The sequence below is a fragment of the Bos indicus genome, chromosome 20 (assembly GCF_029378745.1).
Source record: "Bos indicus isolate NIAB-ARS_2022 breed Sahiwal x Tharparkar chromosome 20, NIAB-ARS_B.indTharparkar_mat_pri_1.0, whole genome shotgun sequence".
NCBI classification, from domain to species: Eukaryota; Metazoa; Chordata; class Mammalia; order Artiodactyla; family Bovidae; genus Bos; species Bos indicus.
Window position 1 is genome coordinate 14,640,149 of NC_091779.1, and position 22,041 is coordinate 14,662,189.

General features: G+C 37.5%; 1 protein-coding gene across 2 annotated transcripts in view; it reads left to right on the forward strand.

Moving 5' to 3' along the window:
* SREK1IP1 (SREK1 interacting protein 1) overlaps positions 1-22,041 on the forward strand; it is a 41,356-nt gene that overhangs the window by 12,675 nt on the left and 6,640 nt on the right. For both annotated transcript variants that reach the window (XM_070774628.1, XM_019982938.2), the window contains 2 exons: positions 10,182-10,325; positions 20,239-20,311. In XM_070774628.1, the coding sequence (XP_070630729.1) occupies positions 10,182-10,325; positions 20,239-20,311 (217 nt within the window). The remainder of the gene's footprint in view (positions 1-10,181; positions 10,326-20,238; positions 20,312-22,041) is intronic.

Genomic DNA, 22,041 nt, shown 5'->3' on the forward strand with positions numbered 1-22,041 from the left:
ATTTCATTGTCTAGATATACCGCATTTTCTTAATTCATTTATCTATTGATAGACACTTGGGTTATTTTTACCTTTTGGCTATTGTGAATAATGAGCAGTGAATATTAAGGTGTACACATCTGTTTGAGTCCCTGCTTTCGATTCTCTGGGTATATAACTAGGAGTGGGACGCTGGGTCGTGTATGTTGAGCTTCTTGAGTTGCCAAACTGTTTTCCACAGCAGCTCCATCATTTTATATTCCCACCAGAAATATATCAATATAAGAGTTTCAGTCTCTCCACATTGTTGCCAATATTTATTTTCCTTTTTCCTATTATTTTTGAATTGTAGCCATCTCAGTAGATGTGATGTGGTAGCTCATGATTTTCATTTGCATTTCTCGAATGACTAATTATGTTCTGTATTTTTTCATGGTCTTATTGGCCATTTGTATGTCTTCTTTGGAGAAATGTCTATTCAGTTTCTTAGCCCATTTTTTATTGGAGTTGTCTTTTTGTTCTTGAGTTGTGGGAATTGTATATATACTAAATGCTAAACCCTATCAAATATATAATTTGCAAATCTTCTTTTCCATTCTGTAGGTTGTCTTTTCACTTTCATAATTTCTTTGCACAAATGTTTTAAAATTTGATAAAATCCAACTCACCAGTTTTATCTTTTGTTATTTTGCTGTTAGTGTTTTACATGTAAGAATCCATTGCCAAATCCATGTTAAAGAAGACTTACCCCATGCTTTCTTCTAAGACTTTTATGCTTTTAGTTCTTATATTGTAATGGTCTTTGATCCATTTTGAGTCAGTTTTTGCATATGACGTGAGGTGAGGAATTCAACTTCATTATTTTGCATGTGGAAATCCTGTTCTCGTAGCACTGTCTGTTGAAGAGACTATTCTTTCCCCACTGAATAGACCTAACAATTTTGTCAAAAAGCAATTGGCTATATACGTGTGGGTTTATTTCTGGACTACTGCATTGGTTTATGTGACTATCCTTATGACTATAGATCACCTTGTTTTGATTTCTATAGCTTTGTGGTAAGTTTTGAAATCAGGAAATATGAGTCTTCCACCTCTATTCTTTTTCAGATTTTTTGGCTATTCAAGGCCTCTGGTATTTTTTTATAAATTTAAGGGTCTGTTTTTCCATTACTGAATAAGCCCCATTACTTTTCGCAATCAGCTGGAACACGCACAAGCTGGAATCAAGATTGCCGGGAGAAATATCAATAACCTCAGATATGCAGATGACACCACCCTTATGGCAGAAAGTGAAGAAGAACTAAAAAGCCTCTTGATGAAAGTGAAAGAGGAGAGTGAAAAAGTTGGCTTAAAGCTCAACATTCAGAAAACGAAGATCATGGCATCCAGTCCCATCGCTTCATGGCAAATAGATGGGGAAAGAGTGGAAACAGTATCAGACTTTGTTTTTTGGGGCTCCAAAATCACTGCAGATGGTGATTGCAGCCATGAAGTTAAAAGACTCTTGCTCCTTGGAAGGAAAGTTATGACCAACCTAGACAGCATATTAAAAAGAAGAGACATTACTTTGCCAACAGAGGTCCGTCTAGTCAAGGCTATGGTTTTTCCAGTGGTCATGTATGGATGCGAGAGTTGGACTGTGAAGAAAGCTGAGTGCCAAAGAATTGATGCTTTTGAAGTGTGTTGGAGAAGACTCTTGAGAGTCCCTTGGACTGCAAGGAGATCCAACCAGTCCATCCTAAAGGAGATCAGTCCTGGGTGTTCATTGGACGGACTGATGCAAAAGCTGAAACTCTAGTACTTTGGCGACCTCATGTGAAGAGTTGACTCATTGGAAAAGACCCTGATGCTGGGAGGGATTGGGGGCAAGAAGAGAAGGGGACGACAGAGGATGAGATGGCTGGATGGTATCACCGACTCAATGGACTTGAGTTTGGATAAACTCCGGGAGTTGGTGATGGACAGGGAAGCCTGGCATGCTGCAATTCATGGGGTCACAAAGAGTCAGACACAACTGAGCGACTGAACTGAACTGAGATGTTATAACTTTGAAATGTCTCTACATATCTGTGGTCAAAATTTATGTTTCTGATCATCTCTGATCGTCATCATTGTCTCCTGAGAGTCTATTTAGAAAAGAACTCATAAGAACTATATTTTGGAGTTAATTTCTTAAGTTTGTTCACTTATGTTCCCCAACTGGAAAAAAAAAAAGGAAATTTTTTTTGTAGCTTCATAAGCAGTGTGTGAACAGTATGAAAAGACAAAATGATAGGATACTGAAAGAGAAACTCCCTAGGTCAGTAGGTGCCCAATATGCTACTGGAGATCAGTGGAGAAATAACTCCAGAAAGAATGAAGGGATGGAGCCAAAGCAAAAAGAATACCCAGCTGTGGATATGACTGGTGATAGAAGCAAGGTCCGATGCTGTAAAGAGCAATATTGCATAGGTACCTGGAATGTCAGGTCCATGAATCAAGGCAAATTGGAAGTGGTCAAACAAGAGATGGCAAGAGTGAATGTCGACATTCTAGGAATCAGCGATCTGAAATGGACTGGAATGGGTGAATTTAACTCAGATATATCTACTACTGCGGGCAGGAAACCCTCAGAAGAAAAGGAGTAGCCATGATGGTCGACAAAAGAGTCGGAAATGCAGTACTTGGATGCAATCTCAAAAACGACAGAATGATCTCTGTTCGTTTCCAAGGCAAACCATTCAGTATCACAGTAATCCAAATCTATGCCCCAACCAGTAACTCTGAAGAAGCTGAAGTTGAACGGTTCCATGAAGACCTACAAGACCTTTTAGAACTAACATCCAAAAAAGATGTCCTTTTCATTATAGGGGACTGGAATGCAAAAGTAGGAAGTCAAACACCTGGAGTAACAGGGAAATTTGGTCTTGGAATACGGAATGAAGCAGGGTAAAGACGAATAGAGTTTTGCCAAGAAAATGCACTGGTCATAGCGAACACCCTCTTCCAACAGCACAAGAGAAGGCTCTATACATGGACATCACCAGATGGTCAACACCAAAATCAGATTGATTATATTCTTTGCAGCCAAAGATGGAGAAGCTCTATACAGTCAGGAAAAACAAGACCAGGAGCTGACTGTGGCTCAGATCATGAAGTCCTTATTGCCAAATTCAGACTTAAATTGAAGAAAGTGTGGAAAACCACTGACCTAAATCAAATCCCTTATGATTATACAGTGGAAGTGAGAAATAGATTTAAGGGCCTAGATCTGATAGATAAAGTGCCTGATGAACTATGGAATGAAGTTCATGACATTGATAGGAGACAGGGATCAAGACCATCCCCATGGAAAAGAAATGCAAAAAAAGCAAAATGGCTGTCTGGGGAGGCCTTACAAATAGCTGTGAAAAGAAGAGAAGCGAAAAGCAAAGGAACAAAGGAAAGATATAAACATCTGAATGCAGAGTTCCAAAGAATAGCAAAAAGAGATAAGAAAACCTTCCTCAGCGATCAATGCAAAGAAATAGAGGAAAACAACAGAATGGGAAAGACTAGAGATCTCTTCAAGAAAATCAGAAATACCAAAGGAACATTTCATGCAAAGATGGGCTCGATAAAGGACAGAAATGGTATGGACCTAACAGAAGCAGAAGATATTAAGAAGAGATGGCAAGAGTACACAGAAGAACTGTACAAAAAAGATCTTCACGACCCAGATAATCACGATGGTGTGATCACTGACCTAGAGCCAGACATACTGGAATGTGAAGTCAAGTGGGCCTTAAAAAGCATCACTACGAACAAAGCTAGTGGAGGTGATGGAATTCCAGTTGAGCTATTCCAAATCCTGAAAGATGATGCTGTGAAAGTGCTGCACTCAATATGCCAGCAAATTTGGAAAACTCAGCAGTGGCCACAGGACTGAAAAGGTCAGTTTTCATTCCAATTCCAAAGAAAGGCAATGCCAAAGAATACTCAAACTACTGCACAATTGTACTCATCTCACACGCTAGTAAAGTAATGCTCAAAATTCTCCAAGCCAGGCTTCAGCAATATGTGAACTGTGAACTTCCTGATGTTCAAGCTGGTTTTAGAAAAGGCAGAGGAACCACAGATCAAATTGCCAACATCCGCTGGATCATGGAAAAAGCAAGAGAATTCCAGAAAAACATCTATTTCTGCTTTATTGACTATGCCAAAGCCTTTGACTGTGTGGATCACAATAAACTGTGGAAAATTCTGAAAGAGATGGGAATACCAGACCACCTGATCGGCCTCCTGAGAAATCTGTATGCAGGTCAGGAAGCAACAGTTAGAACTGGACATGACCAACAGACTGGTTCCAAATAGGAAAAGGAGTATGTCAAGGCTGTATATTGTCACCCTGTTTATTTAACTTATATGCAGAGTACATCATGAGAAACGCCGGACTGGAAGAAACACAAGCTGGAATCAAGATTGCCGGGAGAAATATCAATAACATCAGATATGCAGATGACACCACCCTTATGGCAGAAAGTGAAGAGGAACTAAAAAGCCTCTTGATGAAAGTGAAAGTGGAGAGTGAAAAAGGTTGGCTTAAAGCTCAACATTCAGAAAACGAAGATCATGGCATCCGGTCCCATTACTTCATGGGAAATAGATGGGGAAACGGTGTCAGACTTTATTTTTCTGGGCTCCAAAATCACTGCAGATGGTGACTGCAGCCATGAAATTAGAAGATGCTTACTCCTTGGAAGGAAAGTTATGACCAACGTAGATAGCATATTGAAAAGCAGAGACATTACTTTGCCAACAAAGGTCTGTCTAGTCAAGGCTATGGTTTTTCCTGTGGTCATGTATGGGTGTGAGAGTTGGACTGTGAAGAAGGCTGAGCGCCGAAGAATTGATGCTTTTGAACTGTGGTGTTGGAGAATACGAGAGTCCCTTGGACTGCAAGGAGATCCAACCTGTCCATTCTGAAGGAGATCAGCCCTGGGATTTTTTTGGAAGGACTGATGCTAAAGCTGAAACTCCAGTACTTTGGCCACCTCATGTGAAGAGTTGACTCATTGGAAAAGACTCTGATGCTGGGAGGGATTGGGGGCAGAAGGAGAAGGGGACGACAGAGGATGAGATGGCTGGTTGGCATCACTGACTTAATGGATGTGAGTCTCAGTGAACTCCAGGAGTTGGTGATGGACAGGGAGGCCTGGCATGCTGTGATTCATGGGGTCGGAAAGAGTCGGACATGACTGAGCGAATGATCTGATCTGAAGCAGTGTGTTGTCTTATCAGTTTAGGGTCAGTTTCATTAAAGCAAGGCCAAAAAAGGATGTGAGACAGACTGCTGCCAGTGTGGTTATTATTTAAGTAGTTTATTTATATTAAATAATAATGACAGTGTAAGGTGTTTGGATGCCAAGCTAGTTTAAGTAAAAGAAAAATTGTATCATCAGAAATTCTGATCAAAATGGCCAACTAAACCAACATAGAAAGTCCTCTGTTTGGCTCCAAACACAGAGAGATGCTGGAGAAAAATATAGTAACAACAAAAATAAAAATAAGCTAGCTCAAAAGAATAAAAGGAAAATTGCCACATGTTAGAAAGGAAAAGGTGCTCAAAGCCAGAGTAGGGAATGATAGCTGAAAACAATGAGGTTCACAGGCCTCCTGGGTAGACTTTTATGGAATACGGAATGAAGCTTTAGACTCCTGCAGGATCACAGCATGGCTGGAGTGAAGGCTGTTGGTTAAAGCCAGACTGCTCAAAAAAGCAGTGAAGTGGGAATTACAGAAGTTCCATTTACTGTCTAGGGGAAGTGATGAGAAAGTTTACTGTGTTTAACTTCCTATAAAACAATAATTAGAGGAAAAGGAATAATTCAGAAATGACAGCCCAAGCTTACGTCATCTGTAGGTATGAGGAGTAAATTTACACTTCCTCCAATGAGGCAGAAACTAGCTTTCCAAGCTAAGAAATTAATGTGAAAAGGTAGTCTGTTATCACATTAAAAAAGTAAGTCCAGCTGCATGTCATTATTAGTGAAACTACTTAGAAAACTGAAAACTACATAGAAAATTTCAAAATAAAGGGATGGAGGAAAAAGAGCAAATAGATATTAGGTTGAATATTGTTGATATTCAACAGTTTTACTCATGCAAATGGTAATTTCATATGATTTAACTAATAATAACCAAAAGAGCAACTGGTACAGCAATTATAATACTAGACTTTTGAGGCAAGAGCAGTTCTAATCAACCAAGAAGATAAAATAATGATTTTGACTATACCTATTAATATAATCTCAAAACATGTATAGCAAAATCTATTACAAGGGAAAATGGACAAATATATAGTGATAAAGGTACTTAAAAATTATACTATCAGAAATTATTACACAAGAAAGTAAGATGGAGGTTTGAAAACAAAATAAACATAAAAGCCTCTCTTCAACAAATAGTGATATATTCTTTTAAAATACATTCCAAGTTTTCCCCCAGATTTACTACAAGATAGGCCATAAAAGAAATCTTAGCAAATACTGAAACACTGATACCATACAGGCAAACACTAAAACACTGATTTACCTTACAGATACTCTCTGATAACAGTGTAACACATTGAGAAATCAGCAAAAGCATAATCTGAAAGCTCTGTATGTTTGGAAACCAAAAAGAACATTTCTGAAGGATTCATTTGGAAGGAAATCAAAACCAAGAAAATTTGTTTCCAGCAGTATGGCAGGCTGGACCCTACTGTAAACAACTAAGAAACTAGTATAAAATATGCAGTACATATTAGATATATTAGTATGCTAGGAGAAAATACAGAATTCATGAATACTTAGAGACTAGCAACCAAAGGAAGCAGAAAGTCTAGGAGGTGTTGAGGGTATTTGCTGAACCCAGGGTTCTTGAACTTCTATTTTTGTGTATTGACTGAGTTCAGGGAATAAGGCAAGGCTCAGGACCCAGCCCAAGATTGGTACTTTGCTAGGAGATGCTCTCATATGAGTCTAAGACTTCCAAAAGATTTTGTCCTTGAATAAGAGAGAAGTAGGACTAAATCCTAGAACAGAATTGTAGTGAATTGATGGTTGTGAAATAAATTATGTGGTTTCTATCAGCATTCATATTTTTTGAATATCAAATGTCATAGTGCTACAGGTAATCTTTGTTTTAATTTTTGTGAGTTAGTGTGTATTTGCATATGAACATATATATTAATACACTTGATTGCTTGTTATTTTTTATCATTAGTCAGTCCTAGTCAAAAATATTTCAAAGTTACTGCCTTAGGCATATGTGCACATGTTTACACATTTCATCATTATTATAATAGCAAAATGCTAGAAGCAACCTAAGATCCTATCAGTAGTAGAAAGGGTAAACATATTTTTATACAATGGAACATTATTCATCAGATAAAATGAGATAATTGCATCTACTGAGGTTCCTGACATTGTACAGGAGACAGGATCAAGACCATCCCATGGAAAAGAAATGCAAAAAAGCAAAATGGCTGTCTGGAGAGGCCTTACAAATAGCTGTGAAAAGAAGAGAAGCGAAAAGCAAAGGAACAAAGGAAAGATATAAGCATCTGAATGCAGAGATCCAAAGAATAGCAAAAAGAGATAAGAAAGCCTTCCTCAGCGATCAGTGCAAAAAAATAGAGGAAAACAACAGAATGGGAAAGACTAGAGATCTCTTCAAGAAAATTAGAGATACCAAGGGAACATTTCACGTAAAGATGGGATCGATAAAGGACAGAAATGGTATGGACCTAACAGAAGCAGAAGATATTAAGAAGAGGTGGCAAGAATACACAGAAGAACTGTACAAAAAAGATCTTCATGACCAAGATAATCACAATGGTATGATCACTGACCTAGAGCCAGACATCCTGGAATGTGAAGTCAGGTGGGCCTTAGAAAAGCATCACTACGAACAAAGCTAGTGGAGGTGATGGAATTCCAGTTGAGCTCTTTCAAATCCTGAAAGATGATGCTGTGAAAGTGCTGCACTCAATATGCCAGCAAATTTGGAAAACTCAGCAGTGGCCACAGGACTGGAAAAGGTCAGTTTTCATTCCAATCCCAAAGAAAGGCAATGCCAAAGAATGCTCAAACTACCACACAATTGCACTCATCTCATACTCTAGTAAAGTAATGCTCAAAATTCTCCAAGCCAGGCTTCAGCAATACATGAACCGTGAACTCCCATATGTTCAAGCTGGTTTTAGAAAAGGCAGAGGAACCAGAGATCAAATTGCCAACATCCGCTGGATCATCGAAAAATCAAGAGAGTTCCAGAAAAACATCTATTTCTGCTTTAATGACTGCCAAAGCCCTTGACTGTGTGGATCACAATCAACTGTGGAAAATTCTGAAAGAGATGGGAATACCAGACCACCTAACCTGCCTCTTGAGAAACCTATATGCAGGTCAGGAAGCAACAGTTAGAACTGGACATGGACCAACAGACTGGTTCCAAATAGGAAAAGGAGTATGTCAAGGCTGTATATTGTCACCCTGCTTATTTAACTTAATATGCAGAGTACATCATGAGAAATGCTGGGCTGGAAGAAGCACAAGTTGGAATCAAGATTGCCAGGAGAAATATCAATAACCTCAGATATGCAGATGACACCATCCTTATGGCAGAAAGTGAAGAAGAACTAAAAAGCCTCTTGATGAGAGTGAAAGAGGAGAGTGAAAAAGTTGGTTTAAAGCTCAACATTCGGAAAATGAAGATCATGGCATCTGGTCCCATCACTTCATGGCAAATAGATGGGGAAAGAGTGGAAACAGTATCAGACTTTATTTTTCTGGGCTCCAAAATCACTGCAGATGGTGACTGCAGCCATGAAGTTAAAAGACTCTTACTCCTTGGAAGAAAAGTTATGACCAACCTAGATAGCATATTCAAAAGCAGAGAGATTACTTTGCCAACAAAGGTCCAGCTAGTCAAGGCTATGGTTTTTCATGTGGTCATGTATGGATGCGAGAGTTGGACTGTGAAGAAAGCTGAGTGCTAAAGAATTGATGCTTTTGAACTGTGGTGTTGGAGAAGACTCTTGAGAGTCCCTTGGACTGCAAGGAGATCCAACCAGTCCATCCAAAAGGAGATCAGCCTTGGGATTTCTTTGGAAGGAATGATGCTAAAGCTGAAACTCCAGTACTTTGGCCACTTCATGCAAAGAGTTGACTCATTGGAAAAGACCCTGATGCTGGGAGGGATTGAGGGCAAGAGGAAAAGGGACAACAGAGGATGAGATGGCTGGATGGCATCACTGACTCAATGGACATAGTTTGAGTGCACTCCGGGAGTTGGTGATGGACAGGGAGGCCTGGCGTGCCGCGACTCACGGGGTCACAAAGAGTCGGACACGACTGAGCGACTAACATCAGATCTGATCTGATGTTAGCGTAGATGAATCACAAAACATAATATTGAATGGCAGAAAGTTACAGAATGATAGCTAAGTATAATTGAGTTTATGTTAAAAAATAATAATACGGTGTTCTGAAAATATCGACACCAACTTCAGTATAACCAACTTCTGAAGAAAAAAAAAATGGAATGGGTTTGGGGCAGGGTTCCAAGCCATGGTGCAAGCTCTCCAACTTTGTGTGTGCACGTTTGCAAGCCTTTCACTTAAAAAAAATTATAAGTGAATAAAGCAAAATGTTAACATGCAGGTGATAGGTACTTAGATATTAGTGATATTGTTTGGTCTCCAGGTGTTTATAATGTTTGATTTTTTAATTGCATCATGCAATAAGTAGATAACTGTTGTAGTTTTCTTATAGGGAGAATCTTTAAGAACAGAATATTATTGTTAGAATTAAAATCATAAGTATTCTTTTGAACATGTTCAATTATTTTATTATGACACCTTTAGTTAGGTGAAAGCTGTGTAATGAAAATGTAATAGTAAGATGAGAAGCACATAGGTAGTGGAAAGGAATTAAATATAAACTCTAAAGTTGAAAGTATTTACATTAATTGCGTATTCTAAAATCTATAAGATGTAACCAAAAAAATATTTATTGAATAAGAAGCCCTGTTAAAAATAGTTCTTTTTCATTCAGGTAAAGCAGATGATCATTCACTGAATAAAAGTTACAACTAAATATTATATTATTAAATTGTAATTGTTGCTTAGTGGATAAACAAAGCAAAAAATATGTAATGTATCTGTAGTTTTGTCATTCATATTTCTTTGTTTTACTTAGCTGGTCACCTGACTTTTGAATGCCGCAATTTTCTCCGAGTAGATCCCAAAAGGGATATAGTTTTGGATGTCAGCAGCACAAGCAGTGAAGAGAGTGATGAAGAGAATGAGGAACTGAATAAACTGCAGGCATTACAAGAAAAAAGTAAGCAAAACTTTTTTTTCCCTCCAGCATTTAAGGTTGTTTCTAAATGTCCTGTTGTATTATGTCATCTTTATCTGTTGTTCTCTTATATTCGTCATTAAAATAGTTTGCATCTTACGTAAGAAGTATTGCATAGGTAAGGAAATAGGCTTGAACGTTGTAAGTAACTTGCCCAAAGTCAAACAATTGGTCAGTGATAGAACCAGCAGGCAAGTATGTTTCTGATTCTGCAACCCAGGTTTTATTGTGTTTTGTTCTGTTTTTCCATCTCACTGGAATGTATCACATGGTACAAAGAGTCTAAAGGATTGGATCGTCAAATCACACTCATTAAAATCAGAGATCTTAGCAGTAACAAGTTTTAGTTGACCCTTGAACAACATGGATTTGAATTGCATGGGTTGACTTTCATACAAATTTTTTCAGCATTACATACTAGAATAATAAACAAGCTGCAGTTGATGGAATTCACAGATTCAGAACCATGCATATGGAGAAACTGTGTATGTGGAAAGCCAACTATAAATTATAGTTGGATTTTGGACTGCAAAATTACAGAAAATTTATTTCCTCACAAAATTTATTTCCTCACCCCTGTGCCACTCAGGGGTCAACTGTAACTTCATGTATGCAGATGACCATGTGGCATAGCAAAGCAGCAAGAGTTCTGGGACTACAGTACAACCTCCTAGGTTCCCACTCTGGCCACGGTTAATGTCAAAGGTTTTGACATTACTTACACAAAAGAAAGTCATTTTGGTCATGAAACACCTTAATTTTATGCCCAGATAGTTACATTTCCCAGGGATTATGGATTTATGCCCCCCAAATCCCTAGATTCCAGGATTATTTACCATAAACAGTCCTAGACCAACCAAGTACATTCAGCTATAAGCAGTCTATAAATAAGGATTCTTCTGCCAACAGCTTGATCATGGACTTCGAACTTTCAGAACTGTGAGAAAGTAAATTTCTATAATTTAACTATACACCACCTCCTCCCCACTCCCCCCAGAAAAGGATTCTCTGGCCAGCAAATACTAGTAATTTATTTCCAGGAAATCTATCATTAGCATGTTTATAAAGAAATTTGACCAAGTTACCTTTTTTCTTTCCTGAGGCATCCTCCTTTCCCCTGCAAAAGAGAACAAATTTCAGACCAACTGTTTAACCATTTGTTTTCCATCTTGTGTATAAAATGACCTATCTTTGCAGTGGGGTTTTTAAGGATAAAATATGATGCCATATGTGAAAATATTTTGTAAACTACAAAATGCCTTATTGGTAGTTGTCACACAGAAGCAAAATGCAGCTTATTTGATTATGGGTTTAAGCATGGAGTGAGACAGATACAAAAAGGTTAAACTTGTTTTTGGTCATAAGAGAACGATAAACACCTTAAAATTTTTTAACCTTTCCATATAATGTCCAGTGAAGGTAAGTGGAAGAAGTCAAATGCCAGGGTACTGGGACAAGCCGAGAAGGCAGAAGAAGGGTGGCATCCCAAAGAAGGCAGGCAAGAGTGACAGGAAATGTGAGTCTGTATAACTGCAGCGATAGCTGCTTGAATGTATACGTATTTTTTCTTTTGCTCCCTACTGAAACAACACTAACAATAGAATTTTTTAAAGACCCAAATTCACAAGGACAAAGAAAACAAGAGTCAAAAAATTGGGGTTAGTGATAATGGACTCACACTTTAAGAGAGCTCAACCCTTTAACAGTGTGGAAAGCTGAGAAATAACCTGAGTATACACTCTAACTCAAGTATACAGTCTTGATAATGAGTATCCTTGGGTACCTCTGAAAGTGAGAATGTAAGGCTAAAAACAGCGATTGCTTAAAAGCCTGCAGTAGTTAATGCTCCGTTCCCTTTCCCTACTCTGTGAAGCCCTGTCGTCTCAGTAGACTGCCACAGGTCTATTTTCTAGACAGGGTCAGATCAACAGTCTTTAAACTGGGACACACCAAACACAAATGAAGATATTTAAGTTAAAGGTTAGATACAGAATGGTGAGAGCCTTCTAGCCATCTTCACCTATTGGTTCCCAGTCATATATCACTCAGGCAGAAGATCTGAAGATACATCCCTGGGAAATCTGACCACCCAAAGAAGAAAGAAATAAGGATATTGACATTAGGGATTCTTCAAAAACAAGATCTCACCAGATGGCCAGTGAAGTCTGGTCTTCCAAGTTTCACTTGCTAAAAGCTTCCGGTCAGCTTTTTAGATAGTGAAGAGTGCTAAATTTCTGCAGAAGGATTCTCACATGAAATATAGATTCCAAAACACAAAAAATCAACTTGAGAAATACACAGCCTGTAGAGGGAGAAAACTTAGCAGAAATAATAAATATTTAGTTTCATAGAAAAGATATAGCATGCATGAATATGAATAAAACCTACAAAGGGGCTTTTGAAAATTAAAAATTAAACAGATATGGAAAACTTGATAGAGTTGGAAGTAAAGTTGGAAAAAACAAAAAAGACCAAAGTGAGAGAAAGAAGATAGAACAATTGAAGGGTCATTCTTGAAAATACTTCATTCAAATGAATCCCAGAAAGAGAAGAAATAATTTCCAGATGAAAAGGTTTACAAGTGCCAGGCACAGTGTTAAAAATATCCCACACAAAGTACATTATAATGAAACTTAAAGTATGCTAGAAACCCAAAGATATAATCCAGACTTCCAGAGTTGAGAATAAGGCAGGTCATGAAGAATCAGGAGTCAGAATAGTTATGTATGTCTCTAACCAATATTGGAAGCTAGTAGAATGTGGATCATGCTTTCAATTGTTGAAGAAAAGTTATATCCAAGTTAGGATGATATACCCAACCATATTATTAATCAAATGTGGAAGTACAGTAAAGATATTGTCAGACATTCGAGTCTCAAAAAACAATTTACTTGTCACTTTTTCTCAGAAAACCTCTGGAATAAGTGTTCTACCAATGTAAGGGAATACACTGAATAAAGGAAGACAGGAATGTAGGGACTAGAAAAGATAACAAGGGAAATTTGTAGCATGCTGGTAAGGAGATATTCCAGAAGGACAGCTGCACCAAAATGGAGAGTAGCCAAGCCCACATAGGAGCACAACAGAAGATTCTAGGAGAGAAAGCCTAAGATCCTTAATCCCACAAGGATACTTTCTACCCCTTTCACCTGTACTGCCCCATTTTAAGAAAGACAAATGCATAAGAGTTTAGAATTAGGAAGAATCTTTAGAACAAATAATTTAAAAACCTAGTTTTGTAGAAAAAGAAAATGAAAACAGGTGACTTTCCAAAGTCACTCACCAGTCACAGTAGAGCCAACATTTCTTGCCATGGTTCAGGTTTCTTGCCTACTTGTCCTGTAGTATTTTCATTACAATGTACTGCTCTCCTACCTTAGATGTCATCCAGTCTATTGGTTCTTGACCTTTTTGTCCTTTATCACATCAATCTTGAAGGATAAACTACACCCTCATCGTGAATAGTGGTTTGTCCTAGAGGTGATTTTTCAATCAGAAGACCAGGGACAGATCCACTCTGGGAGAAAGGGGAGGAAGGAGCATATAATAGCCTCCAGGACAGAGAGTAGTTGGTGAAGCTTCATTATTAGCAAATCAGCTTTCTGGCTCAGACGGTAAAGAATCTGCCTGCAGTGCGGCAGGCCCAGGTTCGATCCCCAGGTCAAGAAGATCCCCTGGAGAAGGGAGTGGCTACCCACGCCTGTATTCTTTGCTAGAGAATGCCATGAACAGAAGAATTTGGTGCACTACAGTCCATGGGATCACAAAGAGTTAGTTGGTCACAACCAAGCAACTAACACACACACAAAGAAGGGACCCATATTTATTTCATGATCACCAGATGGAGTCCCAGTGTTGTTCTTCAATCGTTAAGTCACATCTGACTCTTTGCTCTCCCATGGACTACAGCACGCCAGGCTTCCCTGTCTTTCAGTACCTCCTAGAGTTTGCCCAAACTCATGTCCATTGAATCATTGATGTTATCTAACCATCTAAGTCTCTGCCACTCCCATCTCCTTTTGCCCTCTTCGGTCTTTCCCAGCATCAGGGTCTTTTCCAATGAGTCAGCTCTTCTTATGATGGGGCCAAAGTATTGGAGCTTCAGCTTCAGCCTTCTAATGAATATTCAAGGTTGATTTCCTTTAAGACTGACTGGTTTGATTTCCTGCTGTCCAGGAGACTCTCAAGAGTTTTCTCCAACACCACGTGTTGAAAGCATCAGTTCTTTGGTGGTCAACCTTCTTTATGGTCCAGGTCTCACATCCGTACATGACTGCTGGAAAAACCATAATTTTGACTATATGGACCTTTGTCAGCAAAGTGATATCTCTGATTTTTAATATGCTGTCTAGGTTTGTCATGGCTTTTCTTCTGAGGAGCAAGCCTCTTTTAATTTCATGGCTGCAGTCACCATCTTCAGTGATTTTGGAGCCCAAGAAAACAAAATCCATCATTGTTTCCACTTTTTCCAGTCTGTTTGCCTTGAAGTCATGATCTTAGTTTTTTGAATGTTGAGTTTTCACTGTCTTCTTTCACTCATCAAGAAGCGCTGTAGTTCCTCCATTAGTGGTATCATCTGCATATCTGAAGTTTGATGTTTCTCCCAGCAATCTTGATTCCAACTTGTGAGTCATCCAGCCCTGCATTTCACATGATGTACTCTGCATGTAAGGTAAATAAGCAGAGTGACAATATACACCGAAAATAAGATCTCCTTTTTAGCATAGTGGATTGGAATGCAAAAGTAGGAAGTTGAGAGGTATCTGGAGTAACAGGCAAATCTGGCCTTGGAGTACAAAATGGAACAGGGCAAAGACTAACAGAGTTTTGCCAAGAGAACATACTTGTCATAGCAGACACCCTCTTCCAACAACACAAGAGACAACTCTACACATGGACATCACCAGATGGTCATTACCAAAATCAGATTGATTATATTGATTATTTTCTTTGCAGCCTAAGACAGAGAAGCTCTATACAGTCAGCAAAAATAAGACCTGGAGCTGACTATGGCTCAGATCACGAGCTCCTGATTGCAAAATTCAGACTTAAATTGAAGAAAGTAGGGGAACCCACTAGACCATTCAGATATGACATATATCAAATCCCTTACAATTATACACTGGAGGTGACAAATAGATTGAAGGGATTAGGTCTGGTAGACGGAGTGCCTGAAGAAATATGGACAGAGGTTCATAAGGCTGTACAGGAGGTGGTGACCAAAACCATTCCCAAGAAGGAGAAATGCAAGAAATCAAAGTGGTTGTCTGAGGAGGCCTTACAGATAGCTGAGAAAATAAGAGAAATGAAAGGCAAAGGTGAAAGGGAAAGATATACACAACTGAATGCAGAGTTCCAGAGAATAGCAAGGAGAGATAAGAAAGCCTTCTTAAGTGAACAGTGCAAAGGAATCCCAGTAACCCCTACCCAAATGAACCATAGAGTGGGGTCTGAAGCACACAGAGGAAGGGAGTGTAGAGTCTGTGGTTGTTAGTTCCATTGATAATTTGATGATGTTGTTCAAAATCTCTGAAAGGGTCAGTTCTCAGTGTGAGTGACTGAATGCATCCTTGACCTGCATCCTTTAGGTAATCCTAGGAGCTCCTTGAATTCTTCCTTAGTCCTTAGAGCTAGAGAGATCTTATACCAACTCTCTTGAATATTTTAAGTTTTTTTTTTTTTTTTAATGGTATGATATAATTAAAATAGCCAGGAGAAAGCAAGTAGTTTTTAGTGTACTTATATAAGTCCTTTGTTAGATGCCTGGTTTACAAATATTTTATCCTAATATGTAGCTTGTGTTTTCATCTTCTTAATAGGTGTTTCACAGAGCAATTGATTTTAATTTTTATTAAGTCCAAGTTATTAATTTTCCTCGTAGATTATGCTTTGCTTTCAAGTGTAACTTTTTACCTATCTCTTGTTCTCCTTTACTTTTTTCTAAAGTTTTTATAGTTTTATATTTTACATTAAGTCCTTCATCCATTTGAGTTGATTATTATATAAGATATGAAACTTAGAGCACTTAGTGTTTTGTTTAATAATGAACAATTGTTCCAGCACTGTTCATTGAAAGGCTGCCTTTCCTTCATTGAATTGCTTTTGCCAAAAATAGTTGATCATATTTGTGTGGATTTGTTTCTGGATTGTCTATAATGCTCCATTGATCTGTATGTCTAGCCCTCCACCCATTCTTGATTAATGTAGCTAAAGATGGAGGGACTGAGTTTTTCTACTTTATTCTTCTTTTCCAAAATTATTGCAACTATTCTAGTTTCTTTTCCTTTCCATAAAAATTTTGGAATAATGTTTTTATCTGCAAAGAATCTTGCTGGGATTTTGATACTCATTGCATTAAGCATGTTTATCAATTTGGGGAAAATTGACACCTTTACTATGTTGAGCATTCCAACCCATATAATATGTCTCTATAATTATTTAGATCTTTGATTTCTTTTCTTATCACTGTTTAATTTTCAGCATATAAATCCTACATATTTTATTAGATTTATATCTATAAATATTTCTTTTTTGAAAAATTGTAAATGATGTTTTTTTTCATTGTCTGCATGTCCATTACAAGTATATAGAAATGCAGTTTATTTGTGTATGTTTATCTTTTATCCTTGTTGAACTCACTGATTATTTCTAGGAGTTTTTGGTAGATTCCTTGTAATTTTCTATGTAAACCATCATGTCATCTGCATATCAAAACAGTTTTACTTCTTCCATTTTTATTTGTAAGCCTTTTATTTCCCTTTCTTGACTTATTGTTGTGGCTAGAACTTAGAGTACTATATTGAGAAAGAGCAGTGAAGATGAATTCTTACCTGGATTCCAACCCTAGGGGACAGAAATATTCAGACCTTAGCAGTTAGCTGTCAGTTTTTTTGTAGCCACTCTTTATCAAGTTGAGGAAGTGTCCCTCCATTCCTATTTTGAAAGAGTTTTTATCATGAATGAGTGTCAGATTTTGCCATATGCATTTTCTGTATCAGTTGATAGGATCCTACAGTTTTTCTTTAACCTGTTAATACAGTTCAGTTCAGTCGCTCAGCCATTTCTGACTCTTTGCGACCCCATGAATTGCAGCACGCCAGGCCTCCCTATCCATCACCAGCTCCTGGAGTTCACCCAAACTCATGTGCATTGAGTTGGTGATGCCATCCAGCCATCTCATCCTCTGTCATCCCCTTCTCCTCCCGCCCCCAGTCCCTCTCAGCATCAGGGTCTTTTCCATTGAGTCAGCTCTTCGCATGAGGGGGCCAAAGTATTGGAGTTTCGGCTTCAGCATCAGTCCTTCCAATGAACACCCAGAACTGGTCTCCTTTAGGATGGACTGGTTGGATCTCCTTGCAGTCCAAGGGACTTGTAAGATTCTTCTCCAACACCACAGTTCAAAAGCATCAATTCTTTGGCGCTCAGCTTTCTTCACAGTCCAACTCTCAACATCCATACATGACCACTGGAAAAACCATAGCCTTGGCTAGACGGACCTTTGTTGGCAAAGTAATATCTCTGCTTTTTAATATGCTATCTAGGTTGGTCATAACTTTCCTTCCAAGGAGTAAGCGTCTTTTAATTTCATGGCTGAAATCACCATCTGCAGTGATTTTGGAGCCCAGAAAAATAAAGTCTGACACTGTTTCCACTGTTTCCCCATCTATTTCCCATGAAGTTATGGGACCAGATGCCATGATCTTCGTTTTCTGAATGTTGAGCTTTAAACCAACTTTTTCACTCTCCACTTTCACTTTCATCAAGAGACTTTTTAGTTCCTCTTCACTTTCTGCCATAAGGGTTGTGTCATCTGCATATCTGAAGTTATTGATATTTCTCCTGGCAATCTTGATTCCAGCTTGTGCTTCTTCCAGTCCAGCGTTTCTCATGATGTACTCTGCATAGAAGTTAAATAAGCAGGGTGACAGTATACAGCCTTGACATACTTCTTTTCCTATTTGGAACCAGTTTGTTGTTTCATGTCCAGTTCTAACTGTTGCTTCCTGACCTACATACAGGTTTCTCAAGAGGCAGGTCAGATGGTCTGGTATTCCCATCTCTTTCAGAATTAAGATAGTCGATTACATTAATTGATTTTTGAATATTTAGTCAGCCTAGCATACCTTGAATAAGTGACATTTTGTCATGGTGTATAATTTTTTAAAAATATTAAATACTGAATTCTCTTTGCTAATGTTTTGTTAACAGTTATTTGCATCCATGTTCATGAGAGATGTTAGTCTTTTTTTCTAATTTTGTACTATTTTAATATGATTTTGGTATCAGAGTAACATTAGCTTCATAGAATATTGAGAAGGGTTTCATTCTCTTCTGTTTGTTAGATAAGATTATATAAAATTTGTATTAACCCTTTAAATGTTTGGTATCACAGCCTCACAAGGGAGGAAGTCTGTGTTCTCCACTCAGTCTTTGATGATGTGGGTGGTGCCACATTTTTTTCTGTGGTGTTTGGCTGGAGAATGGCAATTATTATCTAAAAACTTCTTGTCACTATGCTGTCTCTTTTCTGGTCCTTTGACTAGAAAGAGCAGATTCTTGTTGGGGCATTTTTGTCTCCACCTGTTGACATTGCCAGGTTGCCAGATCTTAAGGCTGTACTGTATAAAGTAAAAAGATATTTCAGGGAACTCAGTACTGGGTTGTTTTCTAGATTATACGAGAACCCTAGCTAGTGTCTGCCTTTTCACCTTTCAGAGTCTTCTTATGCTTGTTTTTGTTATGTCTGGGATGTGTAGTTATACTTAATGAGAGGAATAGGAAAAATATGTCTACTTCATCTTCCTAGAAGCAATTCAACTGATTTTTTTCAAAGGTGAAAAGGCAATTCTATGTAGAAAAAGTCTTTTCAGCAAATAGTGCTAGAATAAATGAATATTTTTAAAAGTGTTAAGTGAAATAAGTAAGTTGAAAAATATTATATATGTTACATTTTTCAGATGAGAAAAAACTTGAGACTTACACGTAACTTTATTTGTATATGTGAATGTATGTTTATATTTAGTTATATATAGAGAAAGCCTAGAAGAATACACACCAAATTGTGTATTTGAAAATCAAGCTAGAGAATACTGTGTATTCTCTCCTTCCTAGATACTGACAACATAAATATTAATTGTTATTGTCCCATTACCCTAGGATTTTATGATCCTAATTTTGCTTGAAAAGGAAAATTTTTTTAAGTTATACATGATTGTGTTGTTTCATTTCATAAGGCCTGAAATAGTACCCACCAAACTTTCAACCTAGATTAGGTATTAGAAATGAAATACTTTTTAGTTTTTAGTTTTTAGTAAATATATGTAGTTGATTTGAAATTTGTATTAAAGGTATAGTGTTTTTATTAGATTTTTAATGAGTAAAAATAATCAAGAAAGGGGGCATTGTTACAAGAAAAGTGCAGATCCTGACCAGTGAAATTCACCAACCAACAACCAAATTTTTAAATGTATAAAATATTAATATCATATATTAATGGATATATATGGAATCTAGAAAAATAGTGCGGATGAACCTATTTACAGGGCAACAGTAGACACAGATGTGGAGAACAGACATGGGCACACAGGGAAGAGGAGAGCATGGGGCGAACTGGAAGATTGAAATTGCCGAATGTGCACTGCCATGTGTAAAACAGATAGCCGATGGGAAGCTGTGGCACAGTGCAGGGTGCTCAGCCTCGGTGTTCTGTGTGGCCTCAGTGGGGAGGGTGGGATGAGGGTGGTGAGAGGAAGGCGATGTGTGTGTACATACAGCTAATTCACTTTGTTGTACCACACTGTAAAGCAGCTGTACTCCAATTTTTAAAAAAAAATGCTTACATACCACAATAATATATGAACTGATGGTGACCTGATTCTTTCCCCTCAACACACAGGAATTAATGAAGAAGAGGAAAAGAAAAAAGCAAAAAGCAAAGAGAAAATCAAGTTGAAAAAAAAAAGGAAGAGGTATTTTTTAAACTTTTTTTTTTTAAACAGGACTGAATATAGGATGGATTAAAAAATTTTATTTTTCATATCACAGTCTTGTTAATTTAATATTAAAGAGAATTCGGTTGTTTCAGTAAAATAACAAAATCCTTCATGTCAGGATTCAAAAATAGAGTCAGCACTCAAATACCTTAAATTTTCTTTTTTGGAGCAAATTAAGGTATAAATAAATAACAGCCACACTGCTTCTTTTATGTATTCTATTTGTGTTCTAGAATTTTTAAATTATGGAACATTAGTCAAGTTTTAATTTGGACATATGTTGAAATTCTTCACATACACATTTTGTCCTCATATATATGAAGTTGGGGCTTAAATATCAGTATTCTCAGAATATCATTAATTAATGAAATTAATTAATTGATTAATTGGATTTGTGTACCTATTTGTCATGCAAAAAATTCCTTCAGGTCTTCAGAATTCTCAACTACCTATGATTTTTTTTTTACTGTCAACTCTTTTGACAGCAACTGGTTAAAGAAATTGATCCAAAGACTTAAGAGGCAACTTCTTCCTTGGTTCATGAGTGCACTTTCATTTATACCAGAATAAGCATGTACATATAGGCACTATTTAAGGTATTTAGCAGGTAGTAATATCTAGCCTGGACCTTAGTTCTCTGACAGAGTAGGTTCTGCATGTCAGGTGTTGTCTCTGTAGTTTTTGTGGAGCATGAAATATATAAACTCTGACACCTCGGCTAGTATACATATTGGAAGTTAACTCACTTTCAGGTGTTGAGAGTTAAATAACAATGTTTGTAAGAACTAATAAAGGAAGGTAGAGCTCAATGTATCACGTAGTCTGATTAGTGTATTGTTTTGTTATTTGCACTACTACAACATAATGGATTCCTTGTAGGAAAAGTGAGATTTTCTATTTTCTTCCAAATTTTCATATACTGATTTTAGAGTAACATATTATTTACCTTGGGCTTCACAGACCTCATTCAGACACAGCCCAGAATTACAAGAACTTTTTTAAGTACAGTTTTAGCAAAGATAATGCCACTTAATGTAGTTGCTATGCTAAAGTTTAACCTTCTGCCTTAAAAAAGAGAATCCAAGACCAAAAAGGCAAAGAAAACAGTATAGGCAGAGAAGCAGCTCTGGTCAGAACATAGAGGTCAAGAAGTTCTTGAAAACAGGAAAGCAGACAAGAGTTGAGAAAAACAGAACTGAAGAGAGTGCAAGAGAATACATGAGAAACTAGGCTCAGGAGAGAGCCAGAGTCTGAGAGGGTAAACAAGGAAAAGGAAGGAACACACTGTTCCAGAAACCCAGGAGACTCAGGGCCCCTGATCAAGGGAGGCAGTCAAGGAATCCGCACAGCGAGTCTCTGTACAGACACAACCTGTGGTCTCCTGGGTTTCCTTTTCCTTCTCCTGTGTGTCTGTCAGATTTTCTTAGTTTGAGTTTTAACTTCCCATGTTTAGATCACTCATCTAACTCTGGGATACCTTTTTTATTATAAATTAACTCAGTTTCTGTTTTGTTCTACTTATTTGGGGTTTGGGTAAATCATTCTCATTTATTTAGATTATACATTTAAAAGTATCCTTTTGTAACTACTGAAAATTATTATGGAATGCAACTGTTCATCTGTATCACTCTGTATATAAAAGAATCAAGTACTTTAACTTGAAAAATAAAAAAGAAATAACAGAAGTGCTTTTATTTTGCCGATTT